At 31.3% G+C, this 20,894-nt stretch overlaps 4 protein-coding genes and 1 long non-coding RNA gene across 5 annotated transcripts; 2 read left to right on the forward strand and 3 right to left on the reverse strand.

Moving 5' to 3' along the window:
- Positions 1–1,756: 1,756 nt before the first annotated feature.
- Positions 1,757–5,928, reverse strand: LOC128387245 (uncharacterized). The gene is made up of 2 exons (XM_053346429.1): positions 3,842–5,928; positions 1,757–3,354 (listed from the first exon to the last, which is right to left on the reverse strand). Exons 1-2 carry the CDS (start codon positions 5,114–5,116, stop codon positions 1,981–1,983), a joined length of 2,649 nt encoding a protein of 882 aa, XP_053202404.1. The 5' UTR covers positions 5,117–5,928; the 3' UTR covers positions 1,757–1,980.
- An 833-nt stretch (positions 5,929–6,761) lies between these two features.
- On the reverse strand, positions 6,762–9,357 carry LOC128387247 (peroxisomal ATPase PEX6-like). The gene is made up of 2 exons (XM_053346430.1): positions 8,935–9,357; positions 6,762–8,854 (listed from the first exon to the last, which is right to left on the reverse strand). Exons 1-2 carry the CDS (start codon positions 9,253–9,255, stop codon positions 6,896–6,898), a joined length of 2,280 nt encoding a protein of 759 aa, XP_053202405.1. The 5' UTR covers positions 9,256–9,357; the 3' UTR covers positions 6,762–6,895.
- A 55-nt stretch (positions 9,358–9,412) lies between these two features.
- Positions 9,413–11,188, forward strand: LOC128387248 (homeobox protein ceh-17-like). The gene is made up of 3 exons (XM_053346431.1): positions 9,413–10,455; positions 10,653–10,876; positions 10,967–11,188. Exons 1-3 carry the CDS (start codon positions 9,963–9,965, stop codon positions 11,114–11,116), a joined length of 867 nt encoding a protein of 288 aa, XP_053202406.1. The 5' UTR covers positions 9,413–9,962; the 3' UTR covers positions 11,117–11,188.
- LOC128387250 (uncharacterized) lies at positions 11,170–13,715 on the reverse strand. Its single transcript, XR_008324998.1, has 3 exons — positions 13,583–13,715; positions 13,045–13,381; positions 11,170–12,653 (listed from the first exon to the last, which is right to left on the reverse strand). It is a non-coding gene; the product is annotated as an uncharacterized LOC128387250 (long non-coding RNA).
- A 4,966-nt stretch (positions 13,716–18,681) lies between these two features.
- LOC128387249 (defective pharyngeal development protein 4-like) lies at positions 18,682–20,764 on the forward strand. The gene is given in 4 exon segments (XM_053346432.1): positions 18,682–19,271; positions 19,274–20,040; positions 20,107–20,330; positions 20,436–20,764. Coding segments are annotated over 4 exon segments (1,569 nt in total). The 5' UTR covers positions 18,682–18,779; the 3' UTR covers positions 20,522–20,764.
- Positions 20,765–20,894: the final 130 nt, after the last annotated feature.

The following is a 20,894-nucleotide window of genomic DNA, read 5'->3' on the forward strand; positions in this document are numbered from 1 at the left end:
TCAGAAAAGTAACTATTAAAACCTTTTCCGTTAATCCGTGTTAAAGATTAAGGGAAATGTTCATAATAATAGTGATGATGATCAGCACAATCAGGCGGAGTTTAAGGTTAAACAATTACAATTAAAGTATGAAAATTAGTTAATTGTTTTATTTAAAATGTGGATGATGATTATGGCGATTAAAAGTGAATAAGATTATAAGGAAAAGTTTAAGATTAATGAAAATGAGATGAGATTACAAAAGGATTTACTCTCTGTTCCTGTTGGAGGGATTAAGGTTTTCATCTTGAATTGACCTTCACCTTAAACCTTCACTACCTTTTCAAAGTTATCTAATTATTATCATTATTAAAATTACAGTATCATTAGTAATCAAGTAATTAGAATTAAGTTTAACAATCAATATTCAGGTTCGTGATTATAACGTGCAAATAAAACATATCGTTGTGTTGGATCAACACGCAAACCGATCAGCTGATTGTAGGCCAAATCTTTTCATTTATCAATTACTATTAATAATTTTCACTTATATTAATTAATTGAAACTGTAATTGTTGATCAATTTACTCAATTAACTATTGTCAAGGAAAAAACAATAATAATAATAATTAAATTAACCTTGATAACTTTTTGCTTCTTATTAACTTTCCTACCAACTTTTCTGGTCGATTTAAATTTAATTGTTTCCAAATTTAAATTGGATTAATTGTTAATTGTTGATTGTTGCAGTTGTATTTTTTTACTCTCATCATTTATATAATTTCATTTGATTGTCAACTTTACCTTTTGAAATTAACTGATTTAAGGGTTGGGAATCAATTTGGTTTAACTTAATTGATTTCGAGAGGAAGATATTTAATTGTTGTTGTTGCTATTTGGTTAAATATCGTAACAATTTATTGATACAATTAAATGATATTAACTGTTTTACTTTTGCGTAACAATTTTGTTTGTTGTAACAATTTAGTTAATTGTTAACTACATTAATTATAACCAATACATTTTGTGCCAATCGGCTCAATAATAATCATCAATTTTATATATTTCCCCAATTATAAATTGTAAGTGTGTGGAGTGTATCTAATATATAACAATTAATATCAACAATTAGCAGCTTGTTAATTTAGATTTTAAATTTCTCGTTAAACTTAACAATTTAACCAAATACATAATAAATATAAACAAATCACTGATTCACTTATTTAGTAATCACAATTAACTATTGATGTGTTTCAACCCTTTTTTTTTTGTTGGTGAAAAAATTGAATAAATTGTAATAAACTGTTACAAAAAAGTCAACAACAATTAAGATATTCAAAACCAAACTTTGCTTAGTAAATTAACCAACAATTAATTGTTAACTAAAAAAGTTTATTCTTATTCATTGAGTGATCAGTGAAAATTAATTATAATTCAATCAACTCAGAAACTTTAAGTTTAATTATGTATTTAACATTTGAAACATTTTGTTCAAAGTTAATTTTTCAAATAATTAGAAAGTTAATTTGATCAAATCAACATTTTGATTGAACTGAATTAAAATTAATCCAATTCATGAGTAAAGGGAAAATGTCTCCACCTGGTGGTAGAGATTTTAACTTGTGTTCGAAACTTTTTTTTTCGAGTCGATGTTAATTACGATGTTAATTAATTAACTACCTTACAATTTTTAGATGACGAAGAGAGGAGATGATTAAGTTAATCATTTGTTGGTTTACTATTGTTAATTAATTATGGAGAAGATTTAAATCAGCTGAAGGAAAAGTAATTTAATTCAATTGGTTTAAAAAAAAGTTTAATTGTTGAGGTTTTTAAATGGCACATGAGAAATGATTGTGAAAAAGTTTGTGTTATCAATCAGTAAATTGTAAGAATTGAGATTGAATCAGTAAACAAATTTGATTGAGAAAAGGTGAGAAAAAAAGTCAATACGATAATCAAAATAAATGATTAAGAAAAAAAAAGAGATGATTAATTAATTCAATGTCGATTTGACATTTTTCGTTGATAATTATAGAAATGGTGATTAGATGATTGTAGATATAATTGATTGGGTAAAACGGGTTGATTGTGATTCTGGTAATGACCATAAGATGATAAATGATTAGGATGAAAGTGATTTGGTTGATAATGAAGTTGACCAGAGGTTCTCATGGTTAAATCAGAATCGGATGATAACTTTGAATTGTTCTGACTGAGAGTAGCCACTGAATAAGACCCACCGGTGGAAGATGAAGTGAGAGATGATAATTTGCTTTTAACCGTTTTGAAAATTTTACGTTTACATGAGAAAGCGATGAATATGAATAAACCTTGAAGAGTATTAAGAATAATGAAAATGTACCAAAGAGTAAGAGATTCGAGGAATGAGGCGGGAAAACCGACGAACCAGGTCAACCCCATGAGAAGCCAAAGTTTAAGGTAAAGTTTGTAGTTGGTTCGAGCGGTGGTCATTTGTGTAATTGATTTGGTTCCCCGAGTGGTTGAACCAATCATCAGGGTGGATAAGATAAACATGATCAAGTTAATGGTCATGATAAGTGCTACCGGAGAGGCAAAGAAAATGATTAACGCTGATCGACGTTGAAACCAACAATGACCTGATAGACCAAGGCCTGGTTTCATTGTGGTTGGAATAAGAGTATCGGGAAGATTATCGGCCAATAAAGCGGCGCCCGTGAAAAGACCTGAAATGGTCCAAGCGTAAAGTGAATAAATTGCAAAGCGACCTCGTTGTTTACCAGTGGCCACTCTTAGTTCAACGGTTGCCATTCGCAGGGTTCGGCAAACATCCCAGGCGATTACGTTCATCCAGGCCATCGACGCGAGGAAAAAGTAAAGGACAGTGGCTCCCGTTAATCGGCAAAGAAGTGCCGACTTACGAATGGCCAATAATTGCATACAAATGAATGACGAATAGGCAAATATAAGTGAGGCCGAAAGGCAGACGAGATTGTGTCCAGATAGATTTCGAACATCGGAAACCAAGGAAAACGCAATTATATGTAAAATCAGCGACCCGATGGAAATTCCCAGTCCAATAAGCGTAATTAAGCCCATTTGAGATGAAAATTTGTTCAAAGATATTTCATAGTTAAGAAAACTGGAGCAAATATAAATAATATTTTCCTCAATCAGATAACTTGTTGAATTGAACGTTTTGTTATAACGAGGAACGAAAATTAAATCATCATCGTAGTTAATTGTTACTGAATTATTTGTTTCTGGTGAGCTTATGAATTCAATCTCGTTCCGAGTCAAGATTATCTTTGGACATTGATGAAAGTCCAGTTGATTGTGATGGTCAGTTGATGGTAGCTCAGTAATTTCCTGTTCCATGTTTTCATCATGAATCTGAAAGGAAACGAAGTGAAAAATTATTATCATTTTCTGTTACTTCATGGTTGCAATTAGTTAATTGTGCTCAAAACAATTTACTTCAAATCATGTAAACTATGAATTTCTTAACCAACTTGACATCATAAAGAATGATGAAAATCAATGAAACAATTGATTCCAAGTGATTTTTGGTAAAAATGACCAACGATTTGAAAAGTTAATTGCTACTTGATTGTTGAATTTCAAGGTTCCTATTATTGTCTATGTAATTATTTACTTTAACCAGTCAACAAAATTTCAAGGATCTCTCAGCAATCTGATTAATCAACTATTAATATTAACGATTATACAATCTGTTAATTTGCTTAATTACATGTACTTATTTACTTAACATGTTAATTGTCTGAGAAATTATCAATTTGATTGAACAACTATTTCAACAATCAACACAAACCAAACTTGAAATGCTGCAATCGCGGTAAAAGTTTACAATTAAACTCACCATGGTTTCTAATTCAGTTTGATTAACACAACGTCCATTAATTAGACGGTAATTTTTAAACCCACAAACAAGTGACCTGCACGATTGGGTAAAAATATCGTAAATCTGGTGCTGTGAGCATTGACCTTCGATCTGTCCCACCAGAGAGGAACCATTGTTTCCATTGATATCGAGTAAGATACTCAATGAAGCCGTTGGAACGGAGGATCGGCCATTAATGTCCTCCAAAATGCCACCATAAGGTGTACCCAGGGCTCGATTGATGATCGGTGAACATTTCAGTGAGGTCACATTAAGACCATTACAAAGGGCACAAGCAGTATTACGATAACCCGATCGATCAGTAAATCGTGAGGCCTGATAAGTTGAACATTCATTGGCGATCAGTTGATTATCCCAATTCACGGGACACGATTCAATTAGACCTGAGCGACAAGTACGAATTGATGATTCCACCGAGGCAGGAAAAACTGGATTAAGTGTACATGTTTTAATTACTCGAGACTGATCGGGTAGAGTTAAATTAACCATCCAAGAATTTTGTTCAACATTAAAGGCCAAATTTGATCGAATCTCATTTTCCGACAATTTGATATTCTTTTGAGATCCTGGTTGATCGGTACAGAGTAAATTTAGATTCCAGAAAATTTTATCTCGAGCATCAGAGTGACACATAGCACAGAAAATGTTTCGATAAGTTAATCGTCCAATTGAATCGGTAACGGGAAGTGAAGCTAATGGATCTGATTCGATGGAGCCGCGTTCACATTTCTCACGAAGATCATCATTCTGTAAAGTAGATGGACATTTAGTGACCATATAAAAACCACCCAGAAACGAAATATCGACACATTTAAATGGCCGATTCGATGGTGTAACCGAACCATTGATCCAAGGGGAATCGAGGCAACAATCACCATATTCACTACATTGACGATCACAGGCACAATTCCGTTCCCGTTCAGAGTCAACTTTTCGTCCTCTCAAAGCGATTGGTAAACATTGATCGAGATGAGAACAGTTCGGTCCCGTGTAAGGTTTTTCTTGTTCATCTTTATCATCAATAAATCCCGAAGAAAACGATAAACCACCAACCAAACCAGTGACAACGGTGGGTGTTAATGGAGCCTCAAAGGTATCTGGTGGTTCGGTGACAACAACAACCAGCCCACTCTCACGAGTCTCATGGTTCTCCCCTGGAAACGAAGCGAAAACCACCAGAGGAAAAATGGAAAATGGTAAATAACAAAGAAAGAGAAACAAGAATATCAACATTCCAAGGTAAACATTAAATGAACGATGGAAAAGATGATCAAGATGATGAAAGAAAGAAAGAGAAAGAAGAAGAAGATAAAAAGAATATTTAAAACATCCTTAAAGATCAACTTCGCTTTCTGACCTCAATTTACTTTCGTCAGAAAAAAAAAGTTGGAAAACACATAAGACGATCAGCGATTTAAAATTGAGGTCACATTTAGAAGTAGACAAAAAGAAACGGGAGGGAGAACACAACAAGATGATGATAGAGATGATGATGAAGAAGATGAAGATAAAGATGATGACAACTTTTCCACTCTGATTGAAAAAAGTGGTCACAGTTGATCAGAAAGTGATTAGAATCGTTGACAAAAAAGTGAGATAATTTAGCGATCGTTAAACTTAACCTTTTTTCATCAATTGATGAGCGCAATTGATTTCACAATTAAATCACGATTAAAACACTTTGATTACACTGAATTAACAACAACAACAATTAGTTAGTGTGTTGGGTAATTATGAAAATGGAAAGTTGAACCAAAAAAAAAGAAGTTTAGTTTTCACTGGAAAAAAAAAGAAAAGAAAAAAAAACAAGTTCTATTCGAAGCGGCCTCTAGTTTCGCGGGTTCCCAATTAGAACTTGAATTTTCTCATCCTCATTTATCTTCCAAAGCCCACCGGCGGTACAACTTCCTATTTATTATCTCTTGGTGGTGATAGACTCAAATCGAAGACAATTAAAAACAAACACAATCGATTCTATTAATATTTTCATTTCGTTCTAATATTAAACTTTTTTGATTGTTGACTTTTTTTCTCACTCTCGGTGTTTCCTCCTTCTCCTCCTTCATCTTCATCATCTTCATCGACTTTATCATCTTCACCTTCGTCTTCATCTTATCAATTAACTCAATTATTCAAAATTCAATTATCATGAACATTATAGGTAATTAATTTGAACTTAGGCATGATTTGAACTAGAATAGAATTCAATTTAATTACGTAGACCCATCTATCGATTTGAAAAGAAACTTAATCTTGATCTTTAAAATCAAAACAATTTTTTCGTTCTTATAAACCGATGTAATTTATATCTATTATATCTTATTATTTCATTCATAATCTCATATCATGTCAACTCTTCATATTTTTCAAAAACTTAAGACTTACGGTTGGATCAAGCCGAAAATTGTTGTTGTGTGTAAGGCTTGCAGACACCATCCCTATAGAAAGGTAAGTTTAGTTTCATTTCATATTGAACCATCTTGACCTGTTTTCTTTTCTATCTTCTATTCACAGGTCTACAAAATAATTAAGAAAAAATCTGTAAAAACCTCGAAAAGTGATCTGCCCTATGTAATTAAATACAGACGCCAACAACGCTATTTAGGGTATTTGGAGAAAGTAATTGACAAATTTGGTTTACCGTCATGTCGCCATGTTCCTTGGTGATGGATATTAATACATTCCTCAATTGTCCTCCTTTTATCAGCTAACTCCTTTTTCCACCTTCATGATCTCCCGCTGTACTTGATTGTTGGTGATGTTTGATTATTATCTAAATGTTTTTCTGATGAAACATTGATAATTTGGTGAAAATTTGATTGGATAATAGTTAATTTGTTGATTGTTGATGGAAAACAAGAAAACAAACAACATGTAATTACAATTGATTATGGTTTGTTGTGATTGAAAATATTATATTGAAAAATATTACATCATTTGACTGTACAGGTTTTGATTTATGTTAATTGTTTACTGATGTTGATTGCTTTTGTTTCTGCTTAATTGCTGAAACTAATCTCTCTCCATTCTTGCTCTAATTGCTTGGTAGTTATCCAATTCCTCTTTCTTTACTGATGGTGTGAAATTTTTCAACGCTGAATCAAAATCATCAGCAGTTATCACAATTGAAGCTTTTTTCTCTTCCTTTTCACCTGATTCAATCTGTTCAACGGCTCGTTGTAAAGCCGTCATCATGGCGGTTGAACAGATTGAATAAAAATCGGCTCCTGTTAAACATTCAGGTAATTGAGCTTCAATTGTACTTAAATCAAGTTCATCGTCAAGGTTAAATTTATTGGTTAATGCTGAAAGAACACTGATCCTTTCCTTTGGAGTACTTGGTGGACCAACATAGACCCATCGGTCGAAACGTCCAGGACGAAGTAAAGCCGAATCAAGAAGATCAGGTCGATTGGTTGCACCAAAGACGAAAATGTTTGAATAATTGGCCACAATATCCATTTCACAGGCTATTTGGGAGACAATTCTGTCCATCACACCGCCAGAATCGCCAAATTTACCTCTCATCGGAGCTAAAGAATCAAGTTCATCAAAGAAAACAATACTTGGCCGGGCTTTAATTGCTCTTTGAAAGATGGCGCGAATATTTTCCTCGCTTTGTCCAACATAGGCACTAATCAATTCAGGTCCTTTGACACTTAGAAAATTGTAGGAAAATTGAGAAGCAACTGCTTTTGCTAATAGTGTTTTTCCAGTTCCTGGTGGTCCATATAAAAGGAAACCACAACGGCGAAGTCCTGGTTTTTGAAGTTGCGGATAATCAGTTGGCCTTTGGATACAATCAATCACCTCTTTTTTGGCCTCTTCAAGTCCACCGATATCAGACCAGGAAACATTCGGAACGGTCGGTGCACCAAGTGAACGAGCGTATTTCTTTCCGTGCTCTTTGATTACACTAGGAATCATCTCGATAAATTTGGTCTCTTCATAATGATTGAGTTTAATACAAAGGGTTGTAAGGTCACCATAAGAATAGCCATTGGTTTGACCAGCAATTGAGTTAACTACTTCGTCCCTTGACTTTTGATTAGATTCACTTTCAGTCCATGGTTTAAGTAATAGGTTAATTATTTCCTTCCGTTCAGTTTCATTTAAATTATCGATGGACAAATGATTATTTGCTGTAAATATGAAGCCAAATTTACTTAAAATTTCATTAACGGGCTTTGAGGTAGATGCGATTAATATGATTCCTTGGTCACCATTGGGTCGATTTCGTTGACAGGAGACAAGAAAATTTTTCATCACCTCCTCAACTCGTATGTCCTCTTTGTCCAAACAGAGGAGGTCAAGGGATCTCAAGAAAACGATACAAGGAGAATAATTTTTCACTTTAATCAATTGAGATTCTAAAGCTTTAGCAGTGGCAACCGATGTATCGGCAAGTAAATCATAACACTCAAGGATAAAGAGGTTTAGATTTAATCGTGAGGCAACTTTGCGATTAATCAACAATTTACCACAACCGGTTGGGCCTGAGATGAGAATGGTGCCAATTCTTTTTCGTAATTGATACAAATAGGGTCGAATCATGTTACACAATGTGGTACAATATCGTTCGGGAACCGGAAGATTTGGTTTATCACTGAAATATTGATTAGCTGCATATGGAATTGGACAATGGACAATACCGAAGATGTAGATGTGAGTTTTTCCCGGTGCAGTTTGGAAACATTTACCAACGGTGGTTGAGTCAATTTTTTGTACAGAAAAATAGATGATTGGCCAATGAATTGAAACAGGATCATCATAGAGACGATAAAAATCAGGATTATTAGAACTGGCAATTGCAATGATATCATTTTGTCTGACAATTCTTGGTTTACTGAAATAATCATGAACCAGATTCTCATAGAGATGAAAAAGGTCACTTAAATGTGGATAATCTGGACTTATAACCAAGGAAATATTAAACTCTTTGATAATCTCTACATCATTAACCGGTCTAATCTGGAAGAAAATAAAAAAACAAAATACCAATACAATTACAATTTAGAATAAACAAAATATTCTTCTAACCATAAATTCACCTTTAGTGAAGTTGAATCCATGATAACATTAGAGTCAAGATGCTTGTCAGAGCCCAATAGATTATAGTAAAGAAGAGGTGAAATAAAAGCACAATCAGTGGAACAATTAATTGATTGTTTGAGGAAACAAATTTTGGCTAAATGATTAACATCATCAAGCAAATTCAAGTTAACCCAATCTCCATCATGGAAGCCATGAGAATCCAATAAGTCAACCAAATTCAAGTGAAAAAAGACACAACCATTGTCACAATCTTCTTGAGGTAAATCAATTGATTTCTCGAGAAGAACAAATTTACATGTAAAACAATCAGTAACCATACTAATTAATTAAACGAAAAAGAAAAAGAAAAAAAACAACCAAAACAATAAAAAATTAACACAAGAATAACAATCAAACTCTGAGAAGGGAAAAAAATGAAAAGAGAAAAAAAATTTTCTCAATCACCTGTTGGATCGGTAACCATGACAACCGAATGTTGAACAGAAACAAATAAATGAAACAAAAAGATTTGTACCAACAATTAACTCTAATCACAATATTGACTAGTCAATCATATTAACACCGAATTAACTGAATAGACAGAATAATCTATCAGATTTTCACCATAGGCTAGAGAAAGAAAGAGAGAGAAAAGACTAATCATTGGAGAGAGAGAGAGAAAAGAGAAACCAATGAAAGGAGAAAAAAGTGAGCATCGAAATAGGAAAAGTTTCCTCCTAGAACTTTTTTCTCTTATTCTTCTTAAAAGAAGACCAATCACTCCTCCCAGTTCCCAGTTCTCTCTCAGACTCACTCACTCTCTCTCTCTCTCTCTCTCTCTCTCTTCATAGGGATGATATTTCACTTTTTCTATCATCATCATAATCTAAAAACTCACTCAATTCAAAAGTTGTCATTTGTTCACATCGACTTTTTATCCAAGTGACATGAGAAATTAACAAGGATTGATTTGGAAATTAATTAAACTCCTATTGTAGTTAAATTGTTGAATTGATTGTTGATTGTTTACTAAATTTGTTCAATTATGTCGGTTGATAGTGTTGTTGTTGATAATAACACCAATGGTGATGATGGTTTAACATCATCAAATAGTAACAAGGTAACAATTGGTTTCAGTGTTTCGGATATTTTAAAATTACCAACCAATAAACGGATCGGTGTAAATTGTAATTATAAATCATTAAAATCATTATCATTAACCTTATCAGCTTCATCTTCATCATCTTCATCGTCCTCATCATCATCACCATTATCATCTTCCTCATCACCACCTTCATCTTCATCAAATGATAACATTGTAAATAATAAATTAAAGGATAAAACTTTATCCTCATCATCTTCATCATCATCATCATCCGTTAATGAATCAATTGATTGTTCATCACCATCAACAAACAATAATGTTAACCATCAAATTAATCAACATAATTTCACTTCACCGTTATATTATTACACTAATCCATATTCAAGATGGCTGCCAACAACCAGTGACCATTTATTTTACTTATCCTCACATCGTAAGTATTTCATTTCCCTGTTAATTGTTGACAATTAAACGATGAAAATTTTAGTCCATTTCATTTTATTCATTTTCCAATTGAAATTGATGACCAATTGTGAAACTTTTCCATACTTGTTTTCATCGTCATCGTATTTGTATCATGTTTTTTTTCAGCGAGTTAATTGTTGTCTAAATTGTTTGCTCATCATTCAGGTTCAGGATCGACTTCAACCTCTTCCACTTCATCGTCGCTATCAAGGTTAGATACACGATTTTTTAATTCGAATGGACAAAAGAGAAAACGTCGGCATCGAACTATTTTCACCGAGGAACAATTAGAACAATTAGAACACGCGTTCCAACGGACTCATTATCCTGATGTCATTTTACGTGAACAATTGGCCGCTCAGATTGACCTGAAAGAGGAAAGAGTTGAGGTGAGTTATTAGAACTTAGAACGAAAAAAAAACAATAATCGAAAACTTCGTAATTACTAAATTAATTTTCTCGAAAATCTCGTAATTTAGGTTTGGTTCAAAAATCGTCGAGCAAAATGGCGGAAACAACAGAAAGAAGATCAAGATAAGAGGCGACAATTAATCTCATCTGATTTACTATTTCGATCAACAAATCATCAAATTAATCATCATCATCACAATGAACATTTCACCGATTGATGTTAATTAACTAATTATTGTAATCAAATTTCAATTGTAAAAAACAGCCCGAAAATCATTGTAACTGTAAAACTGAACAAAACAAAAACAAAGATATAAAAGTAATTAAAACTAATTGTGTTCATTGTTAAATTTTTTTTTTATCGGTTCGATTTATCAATAATTTAATTTGGTCAGTTAAATTGTCGATGGTTAATCAACTAATAGTGATCAGAATGTTTATCTTTCTTTTTGCAAATGGAAACATTTGATGTAATGTTAATCACTTTTACTGATTCTTCAATGATGGTTGATTATTTAACCTGCAATTAAACATAATTAACACTTTACAGATTTCATTGGTGGCTAAATAAATCAAAAACAATTCATTAATATGTATTAATAGTTGACTTAATTAACTTTCAAATATTAATTAAGTTTTAAACTAATAACATGTAACATAAAAATTATATTTTTTTTAATTACATTGATTTTAATTAGAAATTAAGAGGTAATTATTAATTTCTAGAGATTAGATTAGACGATTGGCCAATTTAACAATTATAACAATTAACATTTGTTAATTGTAAGAAAAAAAAAAGATAGATTAATTATTAGATTATTAACTAAATTAAGGGAAAAGTATCAATAATTATGATTTTCAATTAATTTCATTTGAATTGATTGAAATGGTTTGGTTGATTTGGCGACAATTAAATATTATCATCACGTTTAAAATCAACAATCAACACACACACACACACATACATTGGTCATAATTTGATTGACGATCAATTTAATTATCTGTTAATAATGATCAACAAGGGAATTGTAAAGATGAATGAAATCTCATCAATTCAAGAGTTGAACTGATTAACATGAAAATTGATTAACAATCAACACTTGAAGGTTTTTAATGATTGTTGTTGTTGTTGTGGTGTCAATAACAGTTGATTTTAAAAAAATCAATCGAAAGGCAAAAAGACAACAATCAATTTTGATTAAAACCTATGGAATTGATTCAATTGGAAATCTATATATACGAAATTAGATTGACAAAGAAAAGACAACTTTTAGTTAGAAATTGATTCAAGAGTAAATCAAAAATACTCTTAAATTAACATGACAACTAATCATTTGGTGATTGTTGGTTAAAACACCAATTGAATACTAACTAATAAGCTAATCAAATAATGATAAAATCACTTGAAAATGATCAACTATAACTCGAGGTTAAAGGTAAACTACACATATAGAGCTGCCTATCTGTTGATATACAGAAAAAAACTATTGTAATGATTTAATAGAAATACAAGATTCCAATTATCATTCAAGTGTCATCTTGTTTGTCAATCTAATAGTCACAATCGATCAAATTTGATTGTTGAATTAAGTGGTAAGTTAAGAGTTCATATGATTGGCGATTCGCTTTAAAATCATCATCCTATCGACTGATTATTAGATATAACCAATGTGGAAATCAATCCTTGATCCTGGAATCCAGGGAATGGCAAACAGAATCAGTCTTGATCGTCTTGATTATCCAACAATCTAATTCCTGAAAAATGAAAAGCAAAACAAGAGAAAATTAATTGTTCTCATTTTGTATCAATGGAAAAATAAGCTGATTGAAGAATAACAGTTGAAATTTAAAGAAATATAAGAAAAATGGGAATAGGAGAGAAAAAAGATTCTAAAAGAATTAACTAAGAAGGAAATTATGAGTGAGAACGATTAATGGTCTGGGATAAGAAATAATCTGATTTAGGTAACTGTTTTTTTTCATATGTTGTATTCACAGTTAAGCGCATTTATAATCAGAAGAAATAGAAAACATCTATGATGACGAGGATGAGGATAATAATACATAATGAGATAGAGAAAAGAATAAAATTAATGACAAAATATCAATGAAATTCATCCTTTCTCTAAATATACTGATAACTTACAAGTTGAATATACACTTTGCTCCTTTCACTTAATAACATTATTATTGGATAGCCTTTAGGCTCATAATAACATTTTACCTTTTGTAGTTGTCATATTATTGGATAAATACAACAACATACCTACACATAGATATGCCCATCGAGTATATGTAACTACATGTGTCTCATGTGTGTGTGTGTGTGTGTTTGTATTGATGATGATTAATACGTAAGGATTCACCCAACTAATTCGGTAATCGATGTGAAACCTTAACAATCACTTCTTTCACCTGATTAAATACTGAATAAATATCACTTTATACTATTATTACTTATTAACATCATTATTATGACCACTCTGAAAAAGAAAGAGACAAACAGAGAGAGAAAATAAAGAAATACATTAATTGTTTATCTAATGCTTATAAGATTTGTAGCTTTTTCTTTACCTTTTGATTTGGGAGAACAAAAAAAGAAAAAAGAAAAAAGGAAAAAAAAAGAAACAAATCAATAATCATAATAGAAGAACATATTACATAATCGAAATCTAATTACTTACCAATTGATGAATAGATCAACGATATGAGCAATTAATTAGAAGAAGAAAAAATTAAAACCAATTAACTAATTAGAGAAAAAAATTAACAAAAAGATTCAATTATTTTCCCACCAAAAGAAAAAGAAAAACAAACCAATTGAGGGAAAATCTCCTAATTGCATAACTTGAAATTCTTTTATTTTTTTTTCTCGAAATTGTCACAATTAAATAATATTCTAAGAATATTATTATTAATGATTAGAAGCTAAATAATATTAATTTTGAATATGTATAAGGAATGAGAGAGAGAGAGAGAGAAAAAAAAAATATTCTAATCTACTTTTTTTTATTAGGAAATAGAATCAGTTTGAAATGAAAACTGATTTAATCAGTTGATTAGTTGAATTATTAATTCTTGTTATGATTAAGAAAACTTTTTTTTCCTTCTCATTAAAACCATGTGGACGATTGAAACATGGCAGAATTATACTTACAGGGAATAGGAATTAGAATTGAGTTAATCTGTTGAGAAAATTGATTCCCAGCCAATGATTAGAACTTTTTTTTCCGGTTTAATCGTTGATTGATTGTTAATCATTCTAATCATTTAGTTTCCAATATCATGTGTATGAGTGAGTGTGTGTGTCTATATGTTTACTGATTTATCGTATTAACTAAAAGATAAACAAATATCAATGAATTGAGACAAACAAATTGTTGTTTTGATAACAAAAAGTTGGGAACGGAAAAAAATATCAATAATATTAAATGTGACCCAAATCTTAACACTAATCAACTCAGAGATTAATTAATCAACACGTTTTTTATGAGCTTCCAATTATGATTAAGAATTGTGATCAGGTAAAAGTTAATCATTAATGATTATTTTAACCTTCAAATCATTAGGAACAGTTAATCGGATTGAGAATTATATTCTTGTGATTAACTGGGAAGCTTTTTAATTAGTATTATTATTTTTTTCATTATATTAATTAAGAGGAAAATTTTTCCTCATCATTTGTGTTAATCAACTGTCAATGGGATAATAAAAAAGTTAATCTTAATCATGAGGATTCTAGATTGTAATCAGTTGATAACGAGAATAAGTATCAACCAGAACGTTATTATCACAATTAAGGATTCGTTGATTGAATTGATTGTAAAATGTTGACCATTGGAAAAATAGTCAAATTAAAAGATGAGGATAATCAAAATTTAATCCTTTTAAGATTTACAAGTTTTAATCTTCATCTGATCAAGATTAATAGTTGACAGATTAATTGGATTACCTTTGTTTGGGATTATCCAGAAATTGGTCCCATTATTTAAACATTGGTCACATTTTTTTGTTGGAACAAATCAAATTAATAAATTGTTCAAGATCAAAGGTATGTTAAGGATAATCCAGCAGAGATTATCTCTCACTCTATTTATAAACAGGATTAACAAATTGTTCACTTTAATTGTGAAAAATTTGCTGTTCTTTTTTTACCTCGTTGTCAAAATGGTTTTTGAATTTTCAATGGGTCATAATGACCAGTGTCCAGTTCCAAGTAATATGTAATATTTAGACTCTTGAGCGATAAAAACAGTTCAATAGTGACCACAACAACAAATTCCAAGGTCAAGGGTGAAATGGACAACCGATATAAGTGAGAAAAAGTTTACTTCGAGTTATAAGATGGACCTCGAAAGTGGAAAAATCCAACGTCAAGGGCTTAATCCTCAGCTATCGATATCAATGGTATTATTATTATGGAAATTGTGGTTTACCTGTGGAAGAAAAAAAAATGAACAGCACCCGAAGGTCATGATGGATGAATAGAGAAAGAAAGACGACATTTCGTCAATTGAGATAACATTACAATCGGCAATGGGATTTGCGCTTTTTTGGAACCAACTGAAAACCGCTCGGCCTTATCATCGGATTATTAGCATTTCTTTATTGGAAAAAAGGATGAAAAGAAAGTTTAAAAAGTTTTCTCTTTGTTTCGAACTTTTAAATCTCTTTCTTTTCTTTCTTTCTTTCATCCAATTCTACATAATATTATCCTTATATATTATCATCGACTTATTCACATAGAATTTCCCTATTATCATATATAAACCCCTCTCTTTGTATATAATAATTTATCCAACAATATTATTATCATCATTATCCAGTGTTTCCATTAACAATTCAATCGAGGATTAACCAATTGATTGGGAATCAATTCTAATAATCAAATGATCAATCCAAGGATTGATCATCAGCTTGTGGATTGATAACAAAAACATGAAACAATTTAATCAAATTACTAATTAGTAAAATGATTCAATAATATCATAGATTAATATTACTGAAAGTAAATTAGTTTAGATTAGTTGGTAAATCGCCATCGATAAACTTTAAAATATTATCCTAATCTCTGAATGGGAGGTAAATTGGTTTCGTTGGATCCAATTTAAGTTAATTGAAATGCTCTAGGGATCATCATCATCTCTCCGAAACGCTAATTTAGTTGATAATCTGTATTATAAAGAAGAAGAAGAAAAAAAAATATATAATTAGTTGTAAATTAAATTGTAATCAAGGTTTTTAGAAAGAGTTGACAATAGGATAGATGGACAAGTAAACAAACAACAATAAAGACTTAATCATAATATATAACAAGCAACCGTATAATGTTAAGGTAAACAGATTAAATTATTTGGTTCCTATTATTTGGCAAGTATATAATTTACTGTGAACAACAGTGGGTTTAGTGAGAGAGAGAGAGAGAGAGAATCCAAAGTAATAATTTATCAATGGATTAAGAAAATCGATTTTCTCTCGATATCGGATAAAGATTAACCTAAAGAAGAGATTGAAAGAGGAGGAAATTTCAATTGTAAAGAAAGAGGAGGAGGATAAGGAGGAGAGGAGAAAAAAATGATTACTAAATTGTCGATGATACTGTAGACTAATATTTTCAGGCGGATTGTTGTGGTTTTTCAATCCAATTGTTTCCATCGACGTCTTCATCATCAAGGCTTAAAATACAATAGAAAAGGCGGAGGTCAAAATGTTTACTTGGAATTAGGATTGGTGAGGTTCATGGAAATATTGGAAAAAGAAGAGAGATGATAATACAAGTTAGAATTGGAGAGATTTAGCCATTGGGTAAGAGAGTATTATCGAAATGAAAGAGCATCTGGATTAGTGTGAAGAGAGAGATAGAAAGAGAAAGAGAGACAGTGGGGTGGAACTCAGCGGGTACAATCTCCGGAAGAAAATGTTGCAGCTCTAAGGATTTATATCTATTAGCCGATAGGCTTCTTATCGGTAGTCCTTTAGTCCTTTTTCACCTTCCAGTGTATGAGAGAAAATCTAATAACAATCAAAGAGAGAGAGAGAGAGAGAATCCATATTAAGCATATGATTAAAGTGAAATTATGTATTTCTTTCTGTTGATTATTCAATTTCTTCCTCATCATCAACAATAATCATCATCATTATCCCATTTAACAAAAAGGTACAAAGTTGTTGATAAAACTGTATTTAACTCTGATTCTTTAACTGATTGTTAAGTATCAATTGGTGAATCTGATTAAATGGATTTATGGTGACAAAATGATGGATAAATTGACTATTAATATGGTTGCCGATTAGTGAACAAACCGATGAAAGAAGAGAAAGAGAGAGAATGATGATAATGATGATGATGAGGGAAAATACATATCAGAAACAGAAATGATGCTCACATGGAAAGAGTTAACTGCTTCCGGTGATGATGATTAAAATTCTAATCTAATAACTTATACGGTCTAAATGATTTTTAATTTAAATCTAAAAATCTAAAGCTCTTCAACACATATTAAATCAACCATATAAACAGTTGATCTGTTATTGTTGTTATTATAATTGAGCATTTAGCTGCTGGTTTTGTCATCTCTTTCGTCGTCATCTCATCATTTCATCACCAACTATTATCATCCTTGTCATCTCTCTCTCTCTCTCGCTTTGTTATTTATGAAATTAATACATTCTTATGGAGGAGTTGAACAATGGGGATGCCGAGTGAGTCTATCAACCAATTTAATATCGTAAAAGGCAAGAGAGAGAGAGAGAGAACGGAATAGATTGTATTTTCTTCTCAATTTTTTCTCTTCTTCTTGATTGTTGTTGATTGTTTGTGGATCAAGGCTTAAATCCCCTTGCAAAACCAAAGCGAAAACCAACTTTTAATCCTCTTAAGTTGACCTGAAAAATAATAGCATCAAAAGTAAGTTATTAACTGATGAAAAGACGGTTACACCGACCACCAAGGATTGATTATTATATTGGTCGATAGTGAAAAGAAAACCACAATTTACTATTAGTACACCAACTAATCATAATATGACTATTTACTAGTGCTAATAATGATTATGATGATGATGATAATCGAAAAAGGTGAATAGGAAAAGAATTAAATCTCAGCTCCCTCTCTCGTTCTCTGTATAATCTTAAGCTTGAAAAGTCGCATCCATATGTTGAAGTGGTTGTTATACTTCAGATCAGTTAACTTGTATCTCCGTTATTCACCTTAATCACAACTAATCATCCTAAATAATGAAAAGTAATCATAATAAGCAAATGATGATAATCAATAATACTTTTGTAATGATATCCTCGCATCTTGACTTGATCCAATTTACGAACAATTTCAAGCCTATTCAAACGAAACATGTTCCTTTTCTTTCCTTAAACATATCGATTTCGTCCTTATTGTCAAGTCCAACAAGAGAAGAAGAAAACAATCAAAGGCCATTCCAATTTCCAAATACATTGTATTTCCAAAGGAAAACTTTTTTCGCCCGAAAAACGTGAACGCGAACTTATTGTGATCGAAAGGCCATTTTTCGATTTCGATTAAAAGTACCTAAAGATATAAAGAAATAAATAAAGTAGCAATTAGGATGATTACTAAGTCGATGTTTGTTTAATTATCGAGTTTTTTTTGTTAACTAAGAAAATGATAGTTGGCGAAACTTTAAGCTTTCGAATTAGCTGGAAAAAGCTATTGGACTTTGATTGTCGCTAAAAGTACTGATCTAATTGACGCTTTTACGAAACTAATAAATATTGACTTCGTCGGCGTAAATTAACTAATTATGTTTAACTTTCCCTTTGACTTAGATTAATGTATCTACTTTTTTAAAATGTTAATTTCCATGCATGTATGATAAGTTTGTCTATGTAAATTAAGCTCTTAAAATGGAATTTTTTTCAGTCATTTTAAATTACAATAAGACCAACGATTATCTAATTAATTCTAATTGTGACCCTCTATTAACTAGTTCTTCATTAACAGTTGATGAATTTGCTGATGAATTTTTTCCTAAATTAGAAAACAGTGATTTACCTTGTGACGAAATTAACTATCAATCGTTGAATGTAATTGAAGAACCTTATGAATCCTTATTATCACAATTAAATCCAGTTGATTTGTCACCTAATCCATATATTGCTGATGATCCAGTGTTGGAACAGCGAATCACAATTAACCGAGAAAATGACCAACAATATATTTGTTATCCCAATTCAAATGGTTATAAATATGAAGAAGACAATGATAATGATGACGACGATGACTATCCAAATGATCAGTTGATTATTGATTGTCTTCTAGAGGATTCTTGTGATATTGGTGATCTATGTGATCTTGATGATGCTAATAAGCCACAAAAGGAAGATGATGATGATCAAAAATGGTAAACACCACAGGTAATACAAGTGACAGTGGATATTTTCATGATGGTGATGGAGGAAAGAGTGACTCTTTTGAGATGAGAATTGACCAAATGGACATCAATGATCATCACGAAATTGATGATAAACAAGACATCCAGTTACAATTAGCTGATAATATCGGTAATCAAGGTATTGATAATAATGATTATTTGATTGGTTCCAAATCGGGAGAGAAGGAAAATGAAGCACCAAATGTATATAAAGGTTACAATTTAACTCAATATATTCCTAACAATCAATTGGTTCCAATTGAATTTCCAACTGGTATGGATACATTTAAACGCGAATCAAATCAAGAAATAGCCATTAACACACAAGAATCACCAACGTTTAACCATCAGCAAAACAATAATATCAGTGTAACTGGACATTTGACCTGTGCTTTGGTAGCATATCAATCAAGCTTTACTCATCTTCCAAATGAACACTCATCAATATCTTCACCAATTGTATCGTCCTCATCGTCCTCATCTTCATCTTCATCAATGATAACCTGTTGCCGTAAACATGAAAAATATTATAGAAAATTATTAAATCGTAAAACTGATCGGCCGATTAGGGAGAGAATGCTAGTAGTTCAATATCTGTACATACCTTTGGACAATCGGACCGGAAGCTATTTGAAGCCTAAATTTAGTCACAATATCCTTTGCGCTTTTGCAATTCTTTGTGGATCCGATGAGGACATGATGATCGAGGTATCGGGAATCTATCGATTCCTATGGTAAGTCCACTTGTCCATCAGGTCAACAGTCAACCAATTAACCAATTTCTCTCTCCTATAAAACAGTAAATGTTTCCCATACTTTGAAACAGCAGAGTTACATTGGAAAAACTCATTACGACATAGCTTGACCACAAGCAGTTGGTTCAACAAGACTCAAGTTCACCGGACAGCGATGAAAGGATATAAATGGACAATCAATTGGGAGCAGAAGACATGTTTAGCTTGGGAGATTAGTAAACAGTGTGTTAAAGATGTCACCAGTTTATACCACTGCCTATCAGGCCCAGGTAAGAATTCAAAACAATTGAATTGTAATCAAAAAGAACAAAAAAAAACTCTTAGAGTTTTAATCCTTTCACTTTGTTTTTCGTATTCTTTTTGTACAATTGCAGGAGTTTGTGAGGATCTAATCAGAGTTGGACTTTTGGATGTTGATCAAGTTAAATTAAATCTATTGCGATCATATCGAGTTAATTAAATTGGAATACAATTAAATTAAACAACAACAATAACAACAATTAAGAGACAATCAAAACAATAACATCTCGATACTTACAGCGACATCTATTGGTCGATCTTGGCGAATTTAAATTAATTTTTTTTCTTTTCCACAATTTTTATTAATTATCTTAAATTTAATCTAATTTACGTTAATAGTTTAACTACTTCTTTGTAAATTAAGGTTGATACTACATTCTAATCTGTTAATTGTTGAACATTACATATTTATATTTCTGTTTTCTTTTATTCTTATATCAAATATTAATATTAATCTAATTGAATTAAAATCTAATTTAATTGATCAAAAATGAAACGAGATTTTCATTTACAATCTATAAATTGTTATCTCT

Source organism: Panonychus citri, unplaced genomic scaffold, assembly GCF_014898815.1.
Source record: "Panonychus citri isolate SS breed McGregor unplaced genomic scaffold, ASM1489881v1 Contig00077, whole genome shotgun sequence".
In the NCBI taxonomy this organism is placed as follows: domain Eukaryota; kingdom Metazoa; phylum Arthropoda; class Arachnida; order Trombidiformes; family Tetranychidae; genus Panonychus; species Panonychus citri.

Coding starts and splice junctions, on each gene's coding strand:
- LOC128387245 (XM_053346429.1), bottom strand. CDS start 5,116: ATGTTGATATTCTTGTTTCTCTTTCTTTGTTATTTACCATTTTCCATT. Junction 3,355..3,841: donor AAACTGAATTAGAAACCATG/GTGAGTTTAATT, acceptor GTTTCCTTTCAG/ATTCATGATGAAAACATGGA.
- LOC128387247 (XM_053346430.1), bottom strand. CDS start 9,255: ATGGTTACTGATTGTTTTACATGTAAATTTGTTCTTCTCGAGAAATCA. Junction 8,855..8,934: donor TGGATTCAACTTCACTAAAG/GTGAATTTATGG, acceptor ATTTTCTTCCAG/ATTAGACCGGTTAATGATGT.
- LOC128387248 (XM_053346431.1), top strand. CDS start 9,963: ATGTCGGTTGATAGTGTTGTTGTTGATAATAACACCAATGGTGATGAT. Junction 10,456..10,652: donor ATTTTACTTATCCTCACATC/GTAAGTATTTCA, acceptor CTCATCATTCAG/GTTCAGGATCGACTTCAACC. Junction 10,877..10,966: donor TGAAAGAGGAAAGAGTTGAG/GTGAGTTATTAG, acceptor CTCGTAATTTAG/GTTTGGTTCAAAAATCGTCG.